Source organism: Mytilus trossulus, chromosome 9 (assembly GCF_036588685.1).
Source record: "Mytilus trossulus isolate FHL-02 chromosome 9, PNRI_Mtr1.1.1.hap1, whole genome shotgun sequence".
NCBI lineage: Eukaryota > Metazoa > Mollusca > Bivalvia > Mytilida > Mytilidae > Mytilus > Mytilus trossulus.
Window position 1 is genome coordinate 40,898,202 of NC_086381.1, and position 20,449 is coordinate 40,918,650.

The 20,449-nt window shown below is 31.7% G+C and overlaps 1 protein-coding gene across 1 annotated transcript; it reads left to right on the plus strand.

Annotated features, from left to right (window-relative positions):
- Positions 1-9: 9 nt before the first annotated feature.
- Positions 10-11,764, plus strand: LOC134682918 (prostaglandin reductase-3-like). The gene is made up of 12 exons (XM_063541837.1): positions 10-259; positions 2,455-2,542; positions 3,432-3,527; positions 4,158-4,256; positions 5,404-5,443; positions 6,046-6,074; positions 6,522-6,596; positions 7,936-8,007; positions 8,564-8,625; positions 9,669-9,771; positions 10,350-10,535; positions 11,308-11,764. The coding sequence occupies exons 1-12, from the start codon at positions 123-125 to the stop codon at positions 11,377-11,379; spliced, it is 1,059 nt and encodes a 352-aa protein (XP_063397907.1). The 5' UTR covers positions 10-122; the 3' UTR covers positions 11,380-11,764.
- Positions 11,765-20,449: the final 8,685 nt, after the last annotated feature.

Here is a 20,449-nt window from a genome sequence, read left to right on the forward strand (position 1 = left end):
TTGTTAAAACGTAAGCAAGTAGGACAAGGGCAGATAACTCCAAAATTTGCAGACGGACTTTGAACCTAAATTTAGCTGAAAAAGTGCATATAAAATTATATTGCAAACTAGACTTTCAAAAAATGGCATCCAGACAGCTACCTTCTACGATGAGGAAACTCGTTGTAACAAAAATAAGTCAGAAATTCCGTGATGTTGTCAAAATTACGCAAGAAAGTTTGCCAAATCCTGGAGCTGGTGAAGTGCTTGTGAAAAACAGGTGTTTAATTTAAAACGTCTCTTCCATATATCTCATTACAAAATCAATTGACAATGAAACTCTCTGAGATTTTTTCTAATATGAGGCAGGCATAACCTGTAAATGGGGATGAAGTCTGTATGCATTATTTTTTGTAACTTTAAAATTTGTTAAAAAAATAAAACGGAAATACCGTAACGTTTCCGATTTTGATTCTGTTGTTAGGGATTTTAGTTGTGACGTTATTTAAATTATGACGTCATATGCAATGTAAACAAAGAAACCCTTTCATCAGGTAACGTTTTTTCATATCAAAGAATTATTTAAAAAAATGAAAATTGGTATTGCGTTCCCTCCTTTTTATACTAGACTGATAAATATATATTTTACTCAAAGATTCATAACGAGACCGGAAAAAGGAAGTATATTGTAGATTTCTGCGCCGGTCCGGGATTTCAAAACATGACATAAAAAAAAGTTAACGATTTTGAGTTCATTAGTACAATGAAAAATTCGGGAAATTTTCCCGATTTTTTTTTTTTTTTATTTTTCTACCGTAATTGGGGACTCTGACCCCATATAATACTAGGAAGGCGCTACCTTATATGCTAGTCGAAATAATAATGACATCTTGAAAGGCTATAATATTTTTATTCTTGGACGCCTAATTACATCGTCCCAGGAAGGCGTAAAAGCAAAAATTTAAAATAGCCTTCCAAGACATCATAATTATTTGGACTTCCTTAAACGCTTTATAACAAGACTATGTTGAATATATTGATTGATTGTTTAACAATGTTGGTTGCTTAACGTCCAGTGGCAAATATTTCATGCATATTCAGGCTGAATGTCCTTCATATAGTTTTGTCTAAAATGAAATAATAAGTTCAGATGGAAAATGTTTAGGGAAAGATCATTAAACTTTCACATGTTCAAATGACAGGAGGGGATCATACTGTATTTTTTTTGCTTTGACATGTCGCAAGAAGGTATGAAAGCAAAAATTAAAAAAAGCCTTCCTTATTTGGGCCTAAAATAGAATATTGTTTGATTCCCAAATCCCGACCGACCCTGCAAAAACGGTGCTACTCATAAAATTTTATTGTCAAAACTAAGTCGAAAATTATTTTATTCATTTCAGATTTTTCAGCTTACAGCATCGTCCAATACTATGATACTATTCAGGCTTTTTGGAAAAAATAAAATTATTTCCCTACCTACCTACCCACACCTTGCTTGGCAGGGTCGGGATTGGGGAAACAAACAATATATTAATTTCTAAAGCCTTGTACTAGTATTTTCTTAAAAAAAAATATTGTAATTTCCAAATTGATGAGAGAAAAAAATTACTCTGATTTAGCAGACGATAAAAAAATAATTCTGAATTAAGATTTTCCCCATACCTTCTAGTGTAATATTTTGACTAAATCATTTTGATTGATGGCGTTTAAGCGCTTCACGTTTTAAAAATCTGACTAATACATGAAAACACGGAACTTTAGAATTGAAGATTTAACAAAATTGAATGTAATATGAGAAAGGCGCTACCGTAAATGCCAGCTTTATACCAAGACTATGTCCTAAATTTGAATTGATTGTTGGTTTCTTTTAACATCCAGTGGCAAATAGTTCATGCATGTCCAGGATGAATGTTCTACATATATTTTTTGTCTAAAACAAAATAATAAGTTCAAATAGAACAATCATTGAACTTTAAAAGGCATGAGTGGGCATGGTATTTTTCTTTAAAAAATATTCTGATTCCCAAATTGATGAAAAAAAATACTCTGTACATGTTCAAGCAGAGGACCAATTTTTTTTTAAAAACTGTAAGACCATATTTGAGAAATTATATTAAGAAATGGTGATATTGACCATGTTTGAGATCTTCCCAACCTGATAAACTATTATCTCATTGTCAATCTTTTTTTTTTCATGAAAGGATTGTTCATTGAGATTGCACAACTGTTAACAAGGTTAATCTTGATTATAAAAATAATAAGTTTTGTTATGATTGCCAATGAGACAACTCCCCAACATAGACCAAATGGCATAGAAGTTAACAACTTTAATATACTGTAGTGTATGACCTTCAACAATGATCCAAACCCTCACCTCATTGTGATATATAAAAGCTTGTATCAATTTCGTTAATTCAGTGAAAATTTGAATTCCAGGAGCCTTATGTGTTCATGTTTTACATTTTTTATTTATAGATTTGTTGGAATAAATGCATCAGATATAAACTACACTGCAGGCAGATATGATACAACTGTGAAACCTCCCTTTGATTGTGGATTTGAGGTTTGTAAAGATAAAACTAAATTTGTGTTCACTGTTGTAATAAACATATCTTTCTTTTGTTTTCTTTTCAAAAACTGTTAAGTGCCATACATGTATGAGTTGTCATTTTAAGATTGTCTGACCAAAAACTAGTGTTTGATACACCTATTAAATCGCTACATCCATTTAGTGTTAGATTTTAAATTACACAACTTTTTCATTCAGTTTATGAGTTGAAACTATCTGGGACCCTGTTTAAACAATGCACCATTCATAATACTTTTTGATGAGACCTGTTTAAACCATCGTAAACACTTCAAACAAAATACTTTTTTGTAAAAGTGGATCATTCTCTATCAAATTTTCTTGAGATCTCTTTCTAAATGTTTTCCTCTCTCAGCTCTTTACTGATGACCTTTGTTTTGTTTAACTTTTGACCCAAACAGGTAGTTTTTAAAATGACTATTTTTTCCCGATTGGACTAAATTGTGATAAGGTGTATAATTCTATGAATTTGAAGTCTATATGATTATTTGGGGTTAACTTCAATGTACATGTATAATAATAACTTTTTAGATTGTCCTTCATTTTGCAGGCTGTACTGATGATTTTATTTTACTGCAATCTGTTATTTTGCATGCTGTATGTGTTGACCATATTTAACTATACTCCTTGATTTTTCAAGCTGTAGGTGATTACTACATTTTACTATAATCTTTTATTTTCCAGGTTGTAGGTGATGACTATATTTTTCTATAGTCCTTTATTTTCCAGGCTGTAGGTGATGACTATATTTTTCTATAATCCTTTATTTTCCAGGCTGTAGGTGATGACTATATTTTTCTATAATCCTTTATTTTCCAGGCTGTAGGTGATGACTATATTTTACTATAATCCTTTATTTTTCTAGGCTGTAGGTGAAGTGGCAGCCATTGGACCTGGAGCTTCTCTCACAATTGGCCAGCCAGTAACTTATTCACAATTTGGTGCTTTTAGTGAATACAAAGTAAAATGGTTATTTCAGTTTGAGTATTAATTAGATATAGGATGATGTAGTATGAGTGCCAATGAGACAACTCTCCATCCAAATCACAATTTATAAAACTAAACCGTTATAGTCAAGGTACGGTCTTCAACACAGAGCTTTGGCTCACACTGAACAGTCAGCTATAAAGAGTCCAAAAAAATTAATTAAACCATTCAAACAGGAAAACCAACAGTCTCACCTATATATATAAAAAAGAAAAACACTTAGGAACCACATCAACAAACAATAACTACTGGACATCAGATGCATGCATTTACAACTACATGAATGGGAAGTAAAATTAATTTGAAGTTGTGTTTTAAAAAAAATAATGCATTTGTAAAACAGAACAAAATCAATAGTAAATTATTTCATTTATAGCTGAAAAAATATGAAAGAAGATTGTTTAGATAGGTAGATACTGTTTTATTAAAACTTGTTTACTGTTATGAATGTAAGATTTAAATGTACCACTCTTTTATCTAGGAAGTCTAATGAGCAATTATTTGTTATAGTTCCGGAAAATGATTAATGCCAAATTTTTACTGTTGCAATCTTTTGACAAACAAGTTAAAATAATATTCAATCATTTCATTACTCATTTTTCAGAATATCCCAGAGAGAAATTTGCTTAAATTACCAAGAGTGTCAGCTGATTATCTCCCTTTACAAGTTAGTGGAGCCACTGCTGCCATTGCTTTAGATAAGGTAAAAAAACAACGGGGCTTTTATAGCTTAGAAATGTCAGTCTGTAAGTGATCATTCTTTTAGGATAAACGCAAAAACTTTAAATAAGATTACTTCTCATGCATAGTGTATTTTAGGGGTGCTAAATCAAATACTACATATGGGATATTAACCTCACTAGGATAATTCGTCACAATTTATGAGCAGAAGATCCTTTTGATTTTTCCTTCATTGTTTAAGGTCAAGGTCAAATGTACTAAAAATAGACTAGAATTTGTGGAGAACTGTGAGTTTACAACAAAAAAGAATCATACCTTAAGTTAACAGAAAATACTATGCCATCAAGTCACTTAATCATGTCCTAATCATATAGGTGATGTGGGGTATCAGTGGTGGATCCAGAACCTTTTCATAAGGGGGCCCCACTTCTGTCATGCTTCAGTGATTCCCTATATAACCAACCAAACTGTCTTCATGAAAGGGTGGGGGCTGTAATGGCCCCCTGTATCCTCCTACGGGCATGCGAGTAGAGTTAACTTTTGTTAAATCAGTCATAATAGTTGATTATCTCCCCTTTTACAATTAGTAAGTGCTCCTGTTATCCTCATATCAAACTTCTTATACATGATAACATAGTTATAACTTTAACTAATTCATTACTATTTGTGAGCTACTAATTTAGGTTGATTTTTCTTGTAAAGATAAACAGTGTATTTGAATGTGCAATAAAGTAAAAAAGTACCCAAAAGAATAAATCCATACATGGATCCTAGGTAAGACTAGTCCGGAAAACACATTATAGGAAGTAAACAAGTGAGCTAAAAAAGTATGTCAGATTTGTTCAAATGTTCATTGCCTGCTCATATACTGTAGATTCATTTATTTTCATGGTTTTTACTAGGTCTACATACTAGCCTATATGAAATATGTTATTCGTTGAACATTTAATTTTGTGGTTTACCTGTACCCACGAAATCCATGAAAATTGGTTTCCAACTAATAATGAATCCACAGCAAATATAAATACTTTCTTTGGAGAATTTAAATATATCGATTATCAACAATTGTTTGAACATTCCATTTTAATTAATCAACTTAAACCACTGTTAATAAAGGTCAAACTGCATTCATTTGTCACGATTGAATGATATATTTTCTTTTATTCCAGTATGGAGAGTTAAAAGCTGGAGAAACAGTTCTTGTTACAGGTATTTAAATATCGTAAATCTATAAATTATTATGAGCCTTTGTAATAACTAAAATGTGAGACTTATTATTAAGATTTTAGAAAGAGTTGCAAAGAGATATACGTATCAGACATCAGAATTCAAGTTATTTTTGAGATACATACCGGTTTCCTTATTCAAATTAATAGAAGCAATTATTTATGAATTACATCATACATGATACAATTTAAAACTGGTTACATTGAAAATGTTGAAATGCTGAATTTTTGAGAATCATCTAATTGACAGTAACAAAATTATTTTTCTTAAATTACCTTAGCCCTGATCATCAGGATTATTTAGAATAACCATAATGCTTTACCTTTTTAAATTGCATTTTTGTATGACATTAACTACTGTATCAATTTTAGTTACATGAGAAGTATCAGAAAGGACCAATAATGCTGACTATGCCGTATGGGCTTTGCTCATTGTTGAAGGCCGTACGGTGACCTATAGTTGTTAATGTTTGTGTCATTTTGGTATTTTGTGGATAGTTGTCTCATTGGCAATCATACCACATCTTCTTTTTTGTAATGTCAACATGATTTGAAAAGGATATAAAAATATATATTTTATTTCAGCTGCTGCAGGAGGCACTGGACAGTTTGCTGTGAGTAGTTTAAAGTAGTACACTTACATTTTATATGTATGACTTACCTTTTTGATGAAAAATAATTCAGAGTCAAAACTTTTGAAAATAAACTGAAACATGACACAATTGAGAACAAAAACAAACAAATTCATCTGAAGTATTTTTCAAAAGTTTTTTTAGTTTGAGATTAGTCTATTTCATGGAGTGAAAAGAGATTTGAAAAGACATATACAGTAGTTTCAAATACTTACAATATAATCAGCTACCTTTCTCACCTTTTTATAGAAGATTAGAATATTGACGCAAAGGCTCATCCCTTCAACTTAGCACATAGTTAGTGTCCCATCTGAGAGTGGTAATAGAAAAACTATATTTAGTTTTCATTAAACTTCAATATGCAAGATGTAAATACATGAAAATATTTATACGTACATTGATCTATATTGTGATTATCTCCCTTTGCAGGTACAATGGGCCAAGAGAGCTGGATGTCATGTCATAGGAACATGTTCCACAGATGATAAAGTGCAATTTTTAAAGGTACGGCATAAGATATCAATAACAAATACTAACAGGAAACAATATTTCATAAAACTTTTGCATGAAATTTTACTTTTTATTTTAAACTTTTAATTCGTCTTTGCACTATATTTCAACATTTTATTTATACACAATACAATACAATACAATACAATATTTTTATTGTCAATCAAGGACGCCCTAAAAGAGCAGTATAATTACAAACAATTTATTACAATGAGTATTATTAATTCTTAATAATATACAAATGACAAAATATAGGACAAAGAAAATAATCACAAAAGCAAAATTAAAACCGCAGTTATTTATATATGCATATATTCAACATGTAAAAATGTTATTCAACTGTTTATGAATACCATTCGTGCCACAAAATTTAAATTTGGTCTATAAATGATTCACTGGGTCAGCAAATTGGCATCATTTACATTTTATCAACTTATCCCTCTCATTCCAGAGACTGATTATTAAATTATATAGGTGTTTTAGAACTTCTATATTCTCACAACCCATTAGCCGTATAAACATATTTTCATCGTTACATTTCTTTAGATTAGGATAAGAAATACAAAGTTCTTTAATAAATGTTATTCTGTATGTTTCTAATTTTTTGCATTATAGGAGAAAGTGGATCTCATCTTCTACCTCCTCCTCACAAAGTTTACAAATACGCTCATGAGCTGGGATGTTTTTGTGCCTCCCTGTTTCAATTGAAAGTTGATGGTCCCCAATTCTTAGTTTTGTTAATGCCTGCCTTTGTTTAAAGTTTAGCAGGTTTAAATAGGGTTCAAAATTGAAATTTGTTTTGAATAAACGAAATGTACAAAGTTTATTTTTTTGGTTATTAATACTTCTTACATCATTAAAAATATTAATTTTCGATTCTTTTATATATAATCAAGTATTCCCATGACTATTTTTTTAATATAATATTTACTCTTATGTAGTAAACTGTTGGGAGTGAGATCCAGAAGCTCCAAAACTTTAACAATATAAATATTTATATGTAAATTAAGATTATCAGCCTCTTTTTGCGGAAACTGTACAATTTTGGACAAAACAGTTCTACTTAAGTATTGTTAACATGATTATTCATGTTTATAAACCAAATTAAAGATGATATTTCAATTTATTCATATTGGTAAATGCCAAAATGCATCAGTTACACTTTTGTTGAGTTTGTCACTGTGATTCACCAGGCAGAATTCTGCTTGATAATTGTGTAGAAGAAATGTCTCTTGGTAATGAAAAATACATGGAAAATAGTCTTTAAAGTGCCGTTATGCTTACTCTACTCTTTTTTTATAAACGTTTTATGATAATACATTTCTTGTTTCAGAAAATTGGTTGTGATAGACCTGTTAATTATAAGAAAGAAAATCTAAAAACAGTGCTGAAAACAGAATATAAGGTAAAGAAATGTCAATGTTATGTTATGTTAAAATAATGTGTTATAGTACAAATATAAAGGGATTAAAATTTTAAAAAAAAAAGGTTGATCTACTGATGGCACCAAATTGTCATGTTTGTCAAATTGGATGTTTTGTTTAACCTCAAAGGTATAATTGCATCTCTCTTACAATCAAAGTCTGAATACAACAGCTGTATGGACAGTTACTGTTTCAAATGTTTTTCTAACACCTGCAAAAGAAAATTATTTTCACCTTTCTTTTATAGAGTTCTAGAAGTTTAAATTATCATTGCTTAATATATCTAATTTCAAATCTTAAAAAAAAATGAGTTATTGCCCTTGGTTGATGAATTTTTATATTTGCTTCACATCAATGGAATAGCTATCAGTTTCATACATTCCAGTAAAAGTAATAATGAAATTGAAAAAAAATTTAAGTTATGTGGTAACTCAAATCAAATTGAAATTTAACTTTTGTAACTTAACAAGCCTGAAGCAGAATTATAATTTTCAATATTCTATTGTTTGGCATTTCAATATGACATTTCTATTTAAGAATGGAGTAGATGTTGTGTATGAGTCAATAGGAGGAGAAATGTTTGAAACTTGTTTAAACGGGTAAAGACATACCATATTTTCACTTTAAGTATGCTTATAAAAAAGAATATAAGGTATGATTGCCAATGAGACAACTCTCCACAAGAGACCAAATGACACAGAAATTAACAACTATAGGTCACCTTCAACAATGAGCAAAGCCCATACTGCATAGTCGGCTATAAAAGGACCATGAATGACAATGTTAAGTTTGCCACTGCATGATATGAATTTTCACTTTGCTAAGAGCCTAGTCCTCTATTGATACCAAACTATGAGAAGAAAGTGAATCTGTTAAAAGTTAATATTATATAACAACATTAAAAAAGAAAAACACATATGTAATAAGAACCAGTTTAAAAGATGCCTATAATGTGCTGTTTCATCTATGTTAATTTAACTTCAAATGTATATCACAAGATGTTTTTAATACCCCCGCCTTGGCAGATGTTAAGTGTTGCCCTTCCAAAGGGTGTTTTTAATACCCCTGCCATGACAGAGGTTGAGTGTTGCCATTCCACAAGATGTTTTGAATACCCCCATCATGGCAGAGGTTGAGTGTTGCTCTTCCACAAGATGTTTTTAATACCCCTGCCATGGCAGAGGTTAAGTGTTGCCCTTCTTACATCTGCACCTCTGTATGTACATTCTGAAATTAGTTTCTGTTCTTTAACTTTTATTTGCCTTAACTTAAGGTTATGACAGTTATACAAAATGCTTATTACAACAAAATAACATTCAAGTTTGAATATAAGTACCATCACTTTTGCAGTTCTCTAGTTATGTCCCTTATTACGCTATGTGAGAGTGGGTGCATCATCTGTGTCTCTTGGACACATTTTCCATTTATTTCTTTATACAATTGACAGATATAGTTGAGATATATTACATGTTTGATTATTGTATAAGCATTGTTCATTGGAAAAGAAACATCAATGCCAAAAAAAGTCTTTGAAGGGAGTATATAGAAAAGCCACACACCTTGTAGAATTGAAATACATTTTCAATTACATTTATAAGTGAACACATTCAAAATAATGCCATTCTTTGTTTTATTATCATAGATTAAAGACCAAAGGTAGATTGATAGTAATAGGTTATATAACAGATTATGAATCTGACCAGGGATTTAAACCTACCAGAACTTTAGCAACAATACCAATCAGGGTAAGGTTATATGCTATTCTTACTGCACCTTAGTATAATATCTGCAATTATATAAAAAAAAAATGATTTAAGTTCGGAAGATATGAATTGATATTTGATTAAGATAATAGTCAGCACTGAATATGAAAAATTCCCTATGAGTAATAATTTCTGGTGTTATTCTATACCCCTCCCATTTTTTACATTGCATGATATTGTCTGTTAGATGTTTTGGAATTGAAGTTGTACATGTTGAACATTTGTTTCATCAAATGGAGGACCAGAATATTTTATTTAAGAATCAGTTATTATAAAACCATACCCCCTTTGCAGTATAATATATAGGTTAAAGCAAAAATTGAGACAAGTATCTATGTCCCAATCCTTAAACTTGTAATTAGGAGTTTAAGTATATATGCACTTATTAAATATAATGGACTCCATCAAGGAAAATATTTTTGAAACAAAATGAAAATGAGGAATTTTCTAATTTATTAAAATATTCATTCATTATTTTGTATGCCAATTTGTGAGATTGACTCAATATTGCAAATAAGTGCTTTAAATAGACTATTCTCATTTTGAGTGTTTTATTTTAGTTACTTACGAAGTCAGCAAGTATCAGAGGATTCTTCCTAAACCACTTTGTCAGGGACTGGGTACCATATGTTTCCAAAATGGCTGACATGATAGACAGAAAAGAATTACAAAGTGTTATAGATATGGGAGAGAACTCTCCGAAGGGACCTTTTATTGGCATAGATAAAATAGTGGATGCTGTCGAGGTAAGAAAGCAAATAATTTTACAAAAATTAGTAGTATAGTTGATGTTGTTGAGGGTGAAACATTTTACAAACATTGATAAATAAAGGCAACAGTAGTATACCACTGTTCAAAAGTCAGTAATCAATTGAGGGTTTACAAATATGGGTTAGGAAATATAAACAAGGAAAACAATGGATCAACAGTTACACTGAAGTGCAACAAAAAAAAAACGTCAGTTCTATTCATAGTAGTGAACTATGATTAATTAGTAGATGTTTATGTTTTAAACAATGAAAGTGTTATCAAGGATTCATTGTTTGGACGAGACCTGTAAATCTATCAATGAAACGGTTAATATTTTATGTTGAAGTTAAGTGTGGTAGATAGATGAAGATAAAGACATTAATAGAGCATCTACATTTTATTTGTATGAATAAAACCTTATTATAGTAAAGAATTTTAGATTTATTTAAGAATCCTAAATTATAAATAATTCTAATGAAAAGGAGTGGATGTTAAGACAATACTCCAATCAACCAATCAAGATACTGGATTTTGTGTTTTGAGCACAAATTATACTCCTTAAGTATTGAGTCAAGTTTTATGACAAAAAAAGCTTTGTGGCTTTGTCTTACTGTTACCAATGTTTTTATTTATTATTTTGATTCATCAAAAGTTTGTTGTTATGTGAGTTTTTATGACTCCCTTTGACATATTTGACCTCAGTAAAGTTTTGAGTTATATTTCGGTTGTTTGAATATCTTGATTTTTATTTATTCTTTTCTTTTTCAGTATTTGTATTCTCAAAAGAGCATAGGAAAAATAGTAGTTGAATTAAATAAACCTGCGACCAGTAAATTATGACAAAAGGACCAGTGAAAAAATAAGTGGCAACAAACACAAATCCTTCAGGAAAACAGATAAATTATATAATCAGAGAACTTAGAGAAACTATAGACGTGTTATGTGTTAGAGAATATCCAAGTTACAACTAATTGAGTGAGGTGATTCTCATTCATTGTGATGACTCATAAATATATCATAATGATTAAAACTGATTTAAATTTGATCAGAATTTGAATCCTAATGATGGCATTACTTTTCATTCACAGTGAAAAGGTAATATTGTTAAACTACCGAATTATGAACTAATTTATATAAAAAAATTATTAAAATTGTTTTGTTTGAATCGATATCAATAAAATAGGTCAGAAGACTATCATGGCAGGCCATTATTTGTGGATACAAATTTTTTTTTTTCTTTGGAAGAAATCAATCTGCTTTTGGATTTAAGATTTCATAGTTAAAGAATGTTGTTTTTAACATCCATATTTTATAAACGCATTTCTGTGGTTTAACACCTAATTGTTTGACCAATATTATTATCTATGTTTCTAATATGATAATATTTTTGTAAACCCTATTACTTAAACTTTAGAGCCATGATATTATTTTTGTAGAGCCTTCCACTTTAGTGGAAAAAGCGAGACTAAGCGATCCTACATTCCATTGTCGGTGTCGGGGGCTGCAGCGGCTCCACAAATATTCACTCTGTGGTTAAAGTTTTTGAAATTTTAATAACTATCCTGGATTTGTACCAAACTTGGACAGAAGCTTGTTTATGATCATAAGATAGTATCCAGAAGTAAATTTTGTAAAAATAAAATTCCCATTTTTTTCTGTATTTTACCTATAAATGGACTTAGTTTTTCTGATGGGAAATATTACATTCACTCTGTGGTTAAAGTTTTTAAAATTTTTATAACTTTTTAAAACTATCCTAGGTTGGTACCAAACTTGAACAGAAGCTTGTTTATGATCATAAGATAGAATCTAGAAGTAAATATTGTAAAAAAATAAATCCATTTTTCTGTAGTTTACTTTTAAATGGACTTTTCTGCTAGGAACAACGCATTCACTCTGTGGTTAAACTTTTAATTTTTTTTATAACTTTCCTTTACTTTTTTGGATTTGTACCGAACTTGGACAGAAGCTTGTTTATGATCAAAAGCTAGTATCTAGATGGACATTTTGTATTACAATCAGTCTGCAGTTAAAGTTTTTAAACATTTATTAGATTCATAAACTATCCTGGATTTTTACCAAACTTGAACAGAAGCTTTTTGCAATCAAAAGATAGTAATATCAGGAATATTTTATTGATTTATTTTCTCATTTTTGTTGAGCCTGCAATTAACAGAAAGAGTAGGCGACTGGGTTCCACCAAACCCTTACAATTTTTTTATATTTTCAATGGCTTCCTATTTGTTTATTAATCTTTTCCTTAACAGTTGTTATACAATTTGATGTATTTGAAATTGACAATGGAAATTGGGAATATGTCAAAGAGACAACATTAATCGGTTCTAAAGATATGTCTGGTAATTAAAGTCAACGCATATGGGAAAAAAAATATCAGCTAAGTAATGGACTAGAAGACCATTACTTAATAGGAATACAATAATAAAGATTTTGATCAGATAACATATTTCCTATTACAAGAAAGGTCACATACACTTGTTTTAAGGTAGCACTCCACAGTTAGGTGTGTAGTTTCGCATTTTGGCCCCTGTGGATTTTTTAAATATGAGAGCTAGTGTGCAATAAAATTCATTTTTGGATAGCTGAGTATTAAAATAGCCTTTGTATTGGGTTTATATGAACATCAAGGTTATGTAATGTATGTAATATAGGCTGTTTTCTGTATGACAGTCCGTATTTGCATGTCCATACCATACATTGGTCCGGCAATTATTGTAATGTTTTTTTCCAACTTTTTATCGCACGAACTTTGTGATTGGATTTTACGAAAAAATGAGGCGAAAGACACCCATTTTTTATTTGAGAAAACAGTTTCTAAAAAGGTATCACTCAAAGTCATTGAAATTCTAGTTTGATCCCAATTTTGGGGGGATATATGACATGTTCACCCCCCTTTTTGCAATATTTTATGGTAAATAAATGCTGAATGTTGCCATGGATACACATAAAAGAAATTAATTTTCACTCTTTTAACTTTGGAAAATTGAATCTATGGAAGATACTGATTACATACATATGCACATGTGCAACACAAACAGTTAGGTTAATGTATTAGAAATCCAGGAATAGGAGATGATAAAACATTTTGGGGCTCATTTTTAATTTTATTTTCTAACTGTGGAGTGCTACCTTATAGCACATCAGAAAGCACAGAAATGCACTTTTAAAGTTAAAATTGACCACAAATCTTTAGTCTTTTATGTTCTTGTTTTAGTTCTGAAGGTAAAAAAACTGCCAGGAATGCAATTTACGTTAATTTTATTGTTTACTGTCCTTAGCAACCAAATATACACATTTTGACACTTAGACATGTTGCGGTCTTAAATTTGTACCCCGTTAGCTTTGCCCTTGTAACCAAAGATTGCGCTTTATATGATAATCTCAGAATGTATCGCTTTATATTTTTGAATGCGAATAAGTCAAATAAACATTTTTAGTAGGATTTTATATCATAATTTGGCATTAATTAAATTTAATGATGCCAGTACTGTTAGAAATTTATACCCTGCTTGAGAGCTTCTAAACCAAGGTTAGGTATGCTATTTACAGCAAAAATTACCTATAAGTTCTTTCAAACACCTAAAGCTTGTACAATTTGTCCTCTTTTAAGGTAATTTTATAATTTCAAATAAAAAAAAGAGAAAAGTTTTAGAAATTTACCCCAAAAATGAGACAGACTTGAAGTTTTTCACTTTGATCCAGCATTTATTTTAAAATCACTTTTTGTCGCGTTTCAACACCAACTGCTAACCTTCATAAAATCTTTATTACTGAACCAATTTTAAAAACTAAGGTACCATTTTCATCGTAACAACTAGTAGAACACAGAAAACATAAAAAAGTTGAGGCAGGAGGGGAAAAATTTCACCTTAAGGTAGCACTCCACAGTTAGGTGTGTAGTTTCGCATTTTGGCCCCTGTGGATTTTTTAAATATGAGAGCTAGTGTGCAATAAAATTCATTTTTGGATAGCTGAGTATTAAAATAGCCTTTGTATTGGGTTTATATGAACATCAAGGTTATGTAATGTATGTAATATAGGCTGTTTTCTGTATGACAGTCCGTATTTGCATGTCCATACCATACATTGGTCCGGCAATTATTGTAATGTTTTTTTCCAACTTTTTATCGCACGAACTTTGTGATTGGATTTTACGAAAAAATGAGGCGAAAGACACCCATTTTTTATTTGAGAAAACAGTTTCTAAAAAGGTATCACTCAAAGTCATTGAAATTCTAGTTTGATCCCAATTTTGGGGGGATATATGACATGTTCACCCCCCTTTTTGCAATATTTTATGGTAAATAAATGCTGAATGTTGCCATGGATACACATAAAAGGAATTAATTTTCACCCTTTTAACTTTGGAAAATTGAATCTATGGAAGATACTGATTACATACATATGCACATGTGCAACACAAACAGTTAGGTTAATGTATTAGAAATCCAGGAATAGGAGATGAGAAAACATTTTGGGGCTCATTTTTAATTTTATTTTCTAACTGTGGAGTGCTACCTAAAGTAAAACTTAGCAAGTTAGGAATATAATTTTAAATTTCATATGATTTCCAAGAATCAATGTGTCAGCCAGTTACTTCATAAATAATTTAAAAAAATACAAGGCTCTGCACTATCAGCTTCCCACATATATATATGTATATATGACAAGGTTGTGACTCAATGGTGGTTGGTGAAGGAAGTCAGCAAAAATCATGACATTTGGTAGGAAAACTGAAGTCCTTGTCAATTGTGGGTTTCAAACTCACAACATCAGTGTTTATAGGCTAGTGAAACAGTGGTTTGACTTCTTAGACTACTAAGTCACAATGTCTTCCTTGCTGCTAAATGAAAAGAACACTTTATAAATTTAATGTGTCTAAGGTGCTTTTCTGAATTTACTTAAACCAGGAATGTTTTAATCCAGATATTTAAAAAATACAAGCATATTTTAATATCCAAACACATGAGGAGCTCTAAAATCAAAAAGGTATACTACTGTAAGAAGTGGATATGCATCCTTTGCAGATAATAATTTAGTGTCCTGTAGTCCACACAAACACATTTAGTTTGAATTTCTGTCAATACATAACTGAATTGGTACTATGAATAGAATGTATATTGCACTCAGTAAAAATCATGTTTGCTTCTAAGTTCATTAGTAGCATAATTTGGTGCTTGGTTTTTTTTCCGGCACTTTATTAGTTGATTGAATTTACAAAAATAGATTTATAAATATGACATTTGAAACAGAAACCATCTTTACAGTTTCTACATGAAGCGCTTTTTGTAGAAGTATGCAAGGCAAACTCATTTGAGGAAATGACATTTACAATAATTTGATATTACGTTTTATGCCGTTTCCTATGAAAACCCCTCATTTAGAAGTTTTGATGGGATACAATTTATTGAATGGCATTTTCCTATTCAGAGGTTTCAAAGATAAATAATGTGGAAAAGATGCTTGGCAATAAAAATGTGACAAACAAATAGAAAAACAACCAAAATAATGTACAAAACACAACATAGAAAACTAAATATTGAGCAACACAAACATCAAGGAAATATTTCATTCAGTAGAAACTTTGTGGAGTGCGACCCTAGTTTCAATCAGTGTTTAAATGTGTTATACATTATTAGCTTGGAACATTATCGCACAATTGGACTTGTGTAAGACCAAGGATTAAAACAAGTTGGTCCTTTAAACCTGAACATGTTGATTCTCTCCTTGAAGGAGTCGATAAGAATCACCTGCGACCATGATATGTGACAGGGAGTTCCTCAGGATCGACCATACCAGCGGGGAATAATGAGTCAAGGTAGCTGCTGGTAGAGCAAACTGCTTACTGAAATTTATGTGTGTGTCCCCTGGTTGTTAGGTAACGCCTGTATCAATAGTGATGATACTTAAGCAGTTGGTAGATGACTCGAATTATCATGGTGCAGCTGGCCTTGTTTTTACGTTACTGTAGGCTTTCTGAAGTAATAGTTTACTTTTATAAATTGTTATTTGGATGGAGAGTTGTCTCATTGGCACTCACACCACATCTTCCTATATCTGTAGACTATTTGTTGGAGGATCGATGTTACACTGCTATCTCTCCTTTAGTCATTCATGCATTAAAAATCTGGATGCACTTTGTTGTATAGATTTAATGACTGGTTATGCGGATGACTTCACATTTCTAGTGTGTAGCTCATCACTCAGTCTTTCTCCTACTGCTTCAGTTGCCCAAAATCTTCTTGTAATATATTGGCATTTTCTGATCTCTGAATAGGTCTAGGCAATCGTCTGCAAATAATATGGTCACTGGAACTTTAATGGTTTATTATTTATTAGTATATAGACAAGAAAAGGAAGACTGTAATTGCCTGTTGCACTCCAGATGTTACACCAGCTGGCTAAGATGACATGCCCTCGTAATCCATGTTGATGAACTGTCTCTTCCATTCATGAACGGTTTTTTTTTTTCTGAAACGGAACTGTTGGTCGGCTAGTATGTTATTGTCCTCTATAGTTGGTTGGTGGATTGGCTGTAAATGACGTGCTCTACAACTTTACAGCAAACTGATCTTGCTGTGATGTTACACTATTGTTTCAAGTGAAGGTGTAGGTTGGCGACTATTAAAACGTTTAAGCCATCTGCAAATGCAGCTGTCATCAGTCAGTAACCTGATGTCTAGTGGTGTGATTCATTAGTGTTTCTCGTTTTTATATACATTAGACCCGTTGTTTTTTCTGTTTGAATGGTTTACACTAGACATGTAATGGACCCTTTATAGTTAGCTGTTTGGTATTGGCTCCATGTTGAAGGCAGTACTTTGTACATTTGCACCTTTATATTCTTACATCTATGATGTCAGTGATACATGGTTATAGTTGGAAGCCTTTGATTTATCTCTTTTTTATATATATTTATTGAAGTGGCGATTGCTAGCTTCCAGTCTGGGGCTGTTCATTGATTAATTGCATGATGTCTGGAACAGTATTGTTAAAGTTGGTGTGAATCTGTCGCTCGGCTGTAGTCTTCAGGAACATGGTTGATTTTTTGTCTACGACTAGCTTTGTGAGGATTCGATCCTTTTAGTAGTTTTAGTACACCATTCTCTCACGTGACTTAATGTGTGATGCTTTGCTTTGTTGTGATTCTCCAAGGTGCGGCATACTATTCCATTTTACTTTGTTGAAGATTATTAAAAATTGGCGGTTCAGCATTTTCGCTTTTCTGATGGTGTTGAATAATGTGCCCTTGTAGTGGGGCAATACCAGTGTTATCAGGTTTGATTGTTTTGCTTTTGACAATTTGATGAAATGATAAATTTCCTTGTTGGTTTTTTTGTCTGATACTATGTTATGGACGTTGTTGTTGAAGGTTTCCAGCATGTATCTTTACTTTCTTGTTGGGCTCTATGGTATCGATCCCAGTCTGCTTTTGTTTTGGATTGTCTTTGCCTTCTTATGAGCTCCCCTTTCCCCCCTACTATGCTTTTAGAAGTTACGGTTGTAACAAGGATGGCTGTATCTAGCAGATGTGTATGTTGATGTTATATGTTTGTTGATAGTAGTTGTACAAACAGATTAAAATTCGTTCCACAACGTATTGAATTGTAAGGTTGCTTTTCTTTCTTGTATGGTCTTTGAGTACTGTTCCAGGTCGCTGAACATGCATTCGGTATTTGCTTTCGAACACATGTTTATGAGTCTTCTTACTAATCGTCGTCGTTTTGAAGTTACTTTGGTGGCTATAAGGATGATGTCGTAATCGCTTAGCCAAGGTAGTGGTGTACGGTTTGTTGCAAAATGCACTGTTATGGCTGCACCCCCGCGCTATGGTGTAGTGGTTAGTGTTTTCTCCCGTCTTATTTCCCCTTTTGCATTTACCTGTGTAATTCTTATGTGAAAGTCGACAAAAGAAGGTTTGAATTGAACGATCTAGTCAAATGTTGACTACCCCTCACCAGTACCGTTTCAGATTTTATTTCCTTATTGGTTTTATTTAAGTTATCTTAACACTATTACAACAGTCAGATAGTGTCTCTCTTCCGGGGGAAGTCTTTTAAAGGTGAGCACTTCCTTTGTGTAATAACCTATTCAAACAAACTCATCATAGATATCATACCAGGACTAAATTTTGTATATACGCCAGACGCGCGTTTCGTCTACAAAAGACTCATCAGTGACGCTCGAATCCAAAAAAGTTAAAAAGGCCAAACAAAGTACGATGTTGAAGAGCATTGAGGACCAAAATTCCTAAAAGTTTTGCGAAATACAGCTAAGGTAATCTATGTCTGTGGTAGAAAAGCCTTAGTATTTCAAAAATTCTAAATTTTGTAAACAGGTAATTCATGAATATAACCATATCAATGATAATTCATGTCAGCACAACAAAGTTAATTTATTTACATAAATAAGACCGTTAGTTGTCTCCTTTAATTGAATTGTTTTACATTGTCTTATCGGGGCCTTTTATAGCTGACTATGGGGTATGGGCTTATTGCTTATTGTTGAAGGCCGTACTGTTGACCTAAAGTTGTTAATGTCTGTGTCTTTTTGGTGGATAGTTGTCTCATTGGCAATCATACCACATCTTCTTTTTTATATTGACTACAATATAAAGTTGGCGATCTACACATAAATGTTTGTCCAAATTTTCCATACTGTGGTGATCCTCCTTTGATTGATTGATTAATTGATTGATTGTTATTGTTATTATGATTTCTATATTAAACTTCCGTTTTATAATAGTACGTAATTCATGTCTTTATTCAAAAGCAAAGTCATCACATATTACTTGTTTAGTACAAAACCTTTTTCTGAGCAATAAATCATCAGATATGATTCAATGACTTGATGGTTGGACAAGACTGGCGATGGTTGGACGACAACAGTTGAACATGACGATCCTGGTCATTATGTCTTCTTGCTTTTCTGCAGTGTTCAAATGTTTTAGAATATTAATTTCAGTTATTAAAATGATGTATAAAATCTTTTTACCAAAAATACAGATACTAATGGTGGCCTTGAGATATTATTTACTGAGTAGATATAGTGCCATCTGTCAAAAAAGATGAATTTGAATGATTCGTATACTGGTTTGTATTACTGTTGACATTCAGTTTTTGTCACGTACATGACACAAAACCTTGACTTTGTCAAACTAACACTCAGAGTTGTTTCTGTGTTGTTTTCATCCAATAGCATGGAAGCGTGTTTGTAATGCATACAAATATTTTACTGAACACTTCTTACACTCTATCAGTCCTTATAATGTCTGTCTTAGTCACTTCAACTGAGTTTAACTTATAACACTAAGTGTTGGCTTTCTTTGACAACTTTAGTTTTATATGCTACCACATTTTCCTTTTAAACAATATCTTTAAATTAAGAAGCTGCAATAAACCTATAAAATGACAGATAGGGTAAGACATAAATATTTACGTGCTGTTTTCGAGACATTGCATCTAAAGCGACTGCCGTTGGTGAAGGTAGCGAATTCATTTGCACTCAATTGATGACGTTCGAGTTCAGACAGAAAGCCTTCGAACAATATACTGTAGAAATGGACGCTATTTTGTCGGATTACATGAATCATTACAATCATGGAATACTAATAATCAGAAGGAGATGTATCAATGTGACTGGGTACTTTTTTTTATATATATAATCCAAGAAGTAGAAATCGGAAATTGTACGAAGAATGCATTTTTTGGTGATAAGACAATACACAATACACCTTATCGCTATTTGTTCGCCATTACTGGATATCACACAGGTTCCCATAAAATTTTGACGTCATAAAACAAAACATCTGACGCCACAATGGAAAGTGATTGTTGTATGCGTCAAAAGGTCGAGCGGCCGGGTCGGCCGGCCGAGTAGGATAATAGCGAAA

Excerpts from the sequence above, each read along its gene's own strand:
- LOC134682918 (XM_063541837.1), top strand. The coding sequence starts at position 123 with ATGGCATCCAGACAGCTACCTTCTACGATGAGGAAACTCGTTGTAACA. Across the intron at positions 6,597-7,935 it reads ATAAAGTGCAATTTTTAAAG|AAAATTGGTTGTGATAGACC; the intron begins GTACGGCATAAG and ends TTCTTGTTTCAG. Across the intron at positions 8,008-8,563 it reads TGCTGAAAACAGAATATAAG|AATGGAGTAGATGTTGTGTA; the intron begins GTAAAGAAATGT and ends TTTCTATTTAAG.